At 37.4% G+C, this 6606-nt stretch overlaps 1 protein-coding gene across 2 annotated transcripts in view; it reads left to right on the top strand.

The window, feature by feature from the left end:
• SELENOF (selenoprotein F) overlaps nucleotides 1-6606 on the top strand; it is an 89729-nt gene that overhangs the window by 5401 nt on the left and 77722 nt on the right. For both annotated transcript variants that reach the window (XM_059375306.1, XM_059375307.1), the window contains exon 2: nucleotides 1101-1268. In XM_059375306.1, the coding sequence (XP_059231289.1) occupies nucleotides 1101-1268 (168 nt within the window). The remainder of the gene's footprint in view (nucleotides 1-1100; nucleotides 1269-6606) is intronic.

Here is a 6606-nt window from a genome sequence, read left to right as displayed (position 1 = left end):
TCCGCCCCCACTGCCCCAGAGGGCTTACTGAAGACTGATACTGATCAGGTTCTTGGAAATAAGTTGAAATTAAGAAGGTGAAAAGGAGCCTTAGATGTAGGAAAAGTATGAGCAAATGTATGAATAGGAATTTTATTCTTCCAGGAATTCATTATAGTTGAAAAGTAGAATGGGATTGGAGAAGTTAATAAAGGTAGGACTGGCAATGACCTTTTAAGCCACTGAGGCAAGAGATGATTTGAAAGCTCTTTAAGAAACAGAATTGTCAAGGCTTGTTAATTAATTGTTTATAAGAATGGCAGAAAATATAGAATCTAGGATGGCTGGCCTGGGCAACTAGATGGTCCGGGAAAATAGCGCCATTTTACTAAGTTATTAAGTACATTGGGAGGAATAGATTTAAGCAGAAAAGATAAGTTTCAGTGTTAGAGATCTTGAATTTGCTATGCCAGTGGAACATATAATATAAATGAGGTCAGTTAGACTGTTGGCTTTGGAAGTTTGACACTCAAGTAAAAGACTCAGGAGTTCTCAGTAAGTAGGTATTTGAAGCCTTGGGGAAGATGCAGTCATCTATAGAAAATATGTAAAGCAAAAAGAGAGCCAGAAATAGAAATGGGAAACAGCAGCACTTAAGAAGGAGGACAGGCAATGGGAAGAACAGCTGGAGCCTTTTGAATACCTTTGTATTTAGTGATTTTTGGCAAGTTTAGTTGAGTGGTAGGGTTGGAAGCTAGACTATAGTAACAATTCAGAGATGACAGAACGTGGGGAGAGCAATTAAAACCGTAAGGCTTGAATGGGCTGAAGAATTGAGTTTTACCAATTAAATTAAATCCCTATGGAAGTGCAGAAGATAAGCCCCAAACCACAGGTAGAGGGATTGACCTTAAATGAAGGTATACTGTATTCACTGAGATGCATGAGAGAATGGATAAGGGAAGAGAACAGATATTTTTGAAAGCCTGATTTTGCTGATTGTTCTGATTGGTTGCACAAGTCATTTCATTCATCTTACCTCAATCTGTTTGATGTAAGAATTATTGTTTTCCAATATAAATATAGAATAATGTTTTATTTCTCATTTTGTTTATTTTCAGGTGTCTGCGTTCGGGGCAGAGTTTTCATCAGAGGCTTGCAGAGAGTTGGGCTTCTCCAGCAACTTGCTCTGCAGCTCTTGTGATCTTCTTGGACAGTTTAACCTGCTTCAGTTGGATCCTGACTGTAGAGGATGCTGTCAGGAAGAAGCACAATTTGAAACTAAAAAGGTATTGTTTTCTAGTATCTCTCTTCCATTAGTTGGTGTGCTTAAGATATGGTGAAATGTTGAATTGCCTAATCAACTTAAATATAAAATCCCTAGCTTTTACATTTTGTAGTTTTAAAAAGTCAACTGATTTCTTTCTGGGCCACTAGACCAATTAAAGCAACTAGGTAGGAAAAGTTAGGGTTTATATTACCAGGACCCCATTCTACCATGGTTTAGCAGAGGAGTTACAAAATTACTATAGCATGCTTGGATCCTTCTGGCCACATGAAGATGCTTCTATTCATTTGTAATAAGAACTCAGTCTTACAGTGAAATTTGAGATGAAAGTATAGCACCTACAGTGCCTGGGTGGTTCAGTAGGGTAAGCGTCTGCCTTCAGCTCAGGTCATGATCCCAGGGGTCCTGGGATCAAGCACTGCATCAGGCTCCCTGCTCATGAAGGAGTCTACTTCTCCCTATGCCCCCCACCCCTCTTGTGCTTTCTCTCTCATGCGTGCATGTTCTCCCTCTCTCTCTCTCTCTGCCAGATAAATAACATCTTTTTTAAAAAAAAAGGAAAGTATAGCACCTACTACCTGGCACATAATTCTAGGTGATAAATAAACTTTTTATCTAGTTAACAAAGAATATGGTCTGTTAACTTACATGACTGTTACTAATATTAATAGACAGCTAATCTCATCTTTAACACATGAAAACAGCTAAGGATAGGTAGTTCTGACTGTCCAATAAAATCTACCATTTTGTCCCATTGTTCAAATTAATAGTTAACTTACTCAGTTCTTAAATTTTTTCATAAAAGCCTCTATACTTTTTAAAATGAAGAAGTAGCCTGAAAAGATCATTTATATAAGCCAGATAAAATTGAGTCAGTGAGTCCCCTGTGTTTGGAATGAGAAAAAGAGTTAGCATCTCTGTTAGGTTTCCTTTTCACATTCTCTTTCACTTGTACATACTGAATTCTGTTTCAAGGTGTTAACAGTTTGTAAAGCTTTCTGTAATTGTATTCTTGCTAGGTAGTAAAGGTTTATTTATAACACCAAGTATCGTTTTACCGTTCTAAAAAAGTAAGCAGGGGCGTCTGGGTGACTCATTGGGTTAAAGCCTCTGCCTTCGGCTCAGGTCATGGTCCCAGGGTCCTGGGATCGAGCCCCTAATTGGGCTCTCTGCTCAGTGGGGAGCCTGATTCCTCCTCTCACTCATTGCCTGCCTCTGCCTACTTGTGATCCCTGTCTGTCAAATAAATAAATAAAATCTTTTAAAAAAAAAAAAAAAGAAGAAGAAGCAAACCTTTAAAAGTGTTAATATTTAACCAAAATTTAATATTCAGTTCCTCAGTTATGAACCTGAAATTCCTCCTGTCCCAGGATGTCTCCTAAGTCTTCCGTGTTTTTTCGTTTTCTTGGTTCACATATACTGTTGATACATTTTCACATTTAGAAGATTTTTAGGGGTGGCTGGGTGGCTCAGTCGGTTAAGCGTCTGCCTTTGACTCAGGTCATAATCCTGGGGTCTTGGGATCAAGCCCTGCATTGGGCTCCCAACTCCGTAGGGAGCCTGCTTTCCCCTCTCCCAGTCCCCCTGCTTGTGCTCTCTCACTCGCACTCTGTCAAAGAAATAAATCTTTAAAAAAAAAATTTCTATGTATATGAATTAGTTTTCATTGCATGTAAGGTTATCTAAACAAGTTTTAAAAACTTGATTTTAAATAGATTTAAGATGTATGACTTAACTAATTTAGTAAGACCCTTCCCTCTTGATTTATTTATTTATTTATTTATTTAGAGATATTCATGTGGGACAAATTGCCAGAGGAATCTGTATGTCATCTTCTAATCATAATGCTGTTATTCTATGGTCCATACTACTTAATCAACAATGATTATTTCCTGAGACACCAAACTTAAAAGAATTTAATAACAAGGGGTGTTTTATAATAATAAACAGTGTTTATCACACTCCTTGTCTTATAATTAGGCTAAATTGAGAAGCTCTCTCCTTTAAGTGGTATCAAATACTCCTAAATTATAAACCAGGTACATATAAAAGCTTTTTTTTTTTACTTCCTACCCTTTCTCAGTAATCCTTCATAGCATACCATTTTTATGTTATGCTTTTAATACAACCAATCTTAAATCACATGCTTCTCAAATTATATTCCCGTTCACTTTTAATTATTAATTGAGCTCTGTGTGGTATCCTCGGCACTTACAGCCCAGCAATAATCATCAGCAAATACTCTACCAGTTAATATATGCCTAACTAATTAGAAGCTGAAGTAATTGTAAGTACAAGTGAGCCTGTATCCTAACATAACTTTTATGCTGTATCCATTGTTTTTTCTTTACACCTTTCCCCTCATCTCTACAATGTGCTTACTTCTCATTAAGCATTTGCTAGCATAGTGTTGTACAAAATCAGTAAATGGTAGAACCAAAACATGTCAGAAACCCTTAGAAATATTGCTGGGCATACAGAGTATGGCATGTTGGACAAGCCTCCATTTAGATGCAAACCACATTCAAGTATAAAAGTGAGACTTGATTTAATGTGTGTAACACTGCTGTCTAGACTACTAGTACATGAGCATATGTAACATATGCAATATTTTTGTCTATCTCAACCCTGACTTAAGGCTTAATTTTGAAATCATAGTTTAATTTAGTCTTAGTTTAATAAAAGTAAAAATCTGCATAGATTAGTACCTTACATTAAAAACATTAAAAGCACTTAAACATGTCTCGGTGTGTATGTGTCTGTGTAAATCATCATAAATACAAATTCTTTAGAAGAGAAAATTACTTTATGTACAGGAATGTTTTAGGAATTTATATATAATTAAGAAGTGTGGGGCGCCTGGGTGGCTCAGTGGGTTAAACCTCTGCCTTCAGCTCAGGTCATGATCTCACGGTCCTGGGATCGAGCCCTGCATCAGGCTCTCTGCTCAGCAGGGAGCCTGCTTCCTCGCCTCTCTCTCTGCTTGCCTCTCTGCCTACTAGTGATCTCTCTTCTGTGAAATAAATAAATAAAGTCTTTAAAAAAAAAAAAAAGTGTAACCAGTATCATTCACTTTGGTTCTTAGTGATATGGTTTATAAGCTTTTCCAGAGATGAGGCTAATCATTTTTAGTAATGCTTACTCACTTAACAGGCTGAAGTTAGTCTTTGATAGCCAGAAGCTTAAAATTTGCTTTAAAAAAAAAATCTTAAGGGTGCCTGGGTGGCTCAGTGGGTTAAGGCCTCTGCCTTCAGCTCGGGTCGTGATCCCAGGGTCCTGAGATCGAGTCCCGCATCGGGCTCTCTGCTCAGCAGCGAGCCTGCTTACCCCTCCCCTCTCTCTCTGCCTGCCTCTCTGCCTCCTCGTGATCTCTATCTGTCAAATAAATAAATAAAATCTTTAAAAAAATAAAAAAATTTAAAAAAGTCTTAAGAGCAGAAAATGTCTTTTAAATCTCTTATTCCGTAAATATGTACTCCATTATTTTTATTGGGTCTCCTTCTCTCCTACCCATTCTGTTCATATAGGACCTACTAGTAAGCATCACAAATACTGCTAGAATGAGAATTTTTGATAAGTTAATTTACTACTTCATAACTATGTATCTAGATACCATTTATATACATTAGGATATTGGCTTAAATGTAAAGAGCGTACTGATTTGTAATTGGAAGGAAAAAGGTAAGCTAATGAAAAAAAATATTTGACTTTAAATATTTAAATCTTGGTGCTACTTTTATACAGTTAGTATTTTATATATATAGCATGAGTAACTTCAGCTTAATATATAAAATCTTAAGATGAAAAGGAAGGGAACATTTTTTTTTCCACTACTGACTGACTTTTTCCTTGTGGTGGGACAACATAGTAACTGCCAGTTCCCAAATGTTGTATCTTTCAGCTTTTCCCATGAGAAAAGGATTAATTCTTTCTCATTGATATTTTTGAAATATTTTAGGCAGGGATTGTTACTAGCTCAGGTTAGATCACTAACCAGTTGTTGGCCAAGATAGAGAATAATACAAGGCCCATTGGCTGCCACAGCAGCTTGTGGAATATTGCACTGGTGTACAGAGAGATGAAGCACTGAAGAGCAGATACTAGGTAAGCAATCCCATAGATACGTGTTACTCTCCCCTCCTACCCATACCCTACTGTGACTAGAGTAAATAGCTACTATTTGATCTGTCTTTTTAAAGATTTAGCTCAAGTGTCTACCCTTTTGGGAAGGTTTCCCTAATTTCAGCTCCCTTACCTCTCTTACCATAGGACTCCCAGGTTATGTTATCTACACGTCTGTATTCTCAAAGCACTGAAAAGACCTTGATATGCACTTACCTTCACCATATTGTATCTGTTATTTTGCGCTTTTTTTCTCATTCCATAAAATTATGCTCTTTGAAGTCTAAGATGGTGTCTTTCTGAATCCCTGGCCTTTACATATAGTATTTCATAAGTTTTTGTCCTTGAGTGAGGCTGTTTTTACTAAGAATAAGTTGGAAACGGTGATTTTTTTTTTTCCATTAAACACTTACCAAGTGCTTTTTATATACCAGGCACCAACCTAGGCATTGCTGATACAAAAATTGAAGGGCATCGGGCACCTGGGTGGCTCAGTCGGCTAAGCATCCAACTCTTGATTTTATCTCAGGTCATGATCTAGGTCTTGAGATCAAGCCCTGAATCGGGTTCCACGCTCATTCCAGAGTTGGCTTGAGATTTTCTCTCTCCCTCTCTCCCTCTCTCCCTGCTCAATCAATCAATAAATCTATCTTAAACAAAACAAAACAAAACAAAAAAACTGAAGGGCAGTCTCTACCCTCAAGGAGCTTACAGTCAGTCTGGTGGGGAGATAGACTGGTAAGCAGGCAAGTAAGGCTAGAGGGATAGGTGTGGTGTGCTAGGAGTAAAGAGAACAAAGCCTAGGAGAGGTAAGATCTAGGTTGAGAATTGATAGAAAATGCACCCAGGTGAGTAGAAAAAACGGGAGTCGAAATGGCATCTCTGGATACGGGAGATAGACCAAGAGTGCAAAGTGGCAAGGGAAATACAAGCAGGAACCAGGACATCGTGAATCTTACAAGCTATGCTAAGAGGTCTGGACTTTCTCTTGAGGGAATGGGAACCAGTGGAAGTTTGTAGGCCAGAGAGTAAGTAACTTGATCAACTACTGGTAGACATAGAAAAGGTAATTAAAAAATATATATGTATATGTGTCCATATATTTCACTTATGCTGAATATAAAAAGATTTGTCTTTTTGTTGGCAGTTACTGATGAATAACACTTGTTATAACTGTTCATCTAATCTCTGATTTGTATATTTTATTTATAAAGACA

This window comes from Mustela nigripes, chromosome 14 (assembly GCF_022355385.1).
Source record: "Mustela nigripes isolate SB6536 chromosome 14, MUSNIG.SB6536, whole genome shotgun sequence".
Lineage (NCBI taxonomy): Eukaryota > Metazoa > Chordata > Mammalia > Carnivora > Mustelidae > Mustela > Mustela nigripes.
Note: the sequence above shows the minus strand (reverse complement) of the source record. Positions and strands in the feature narration are given on the sequence as shown.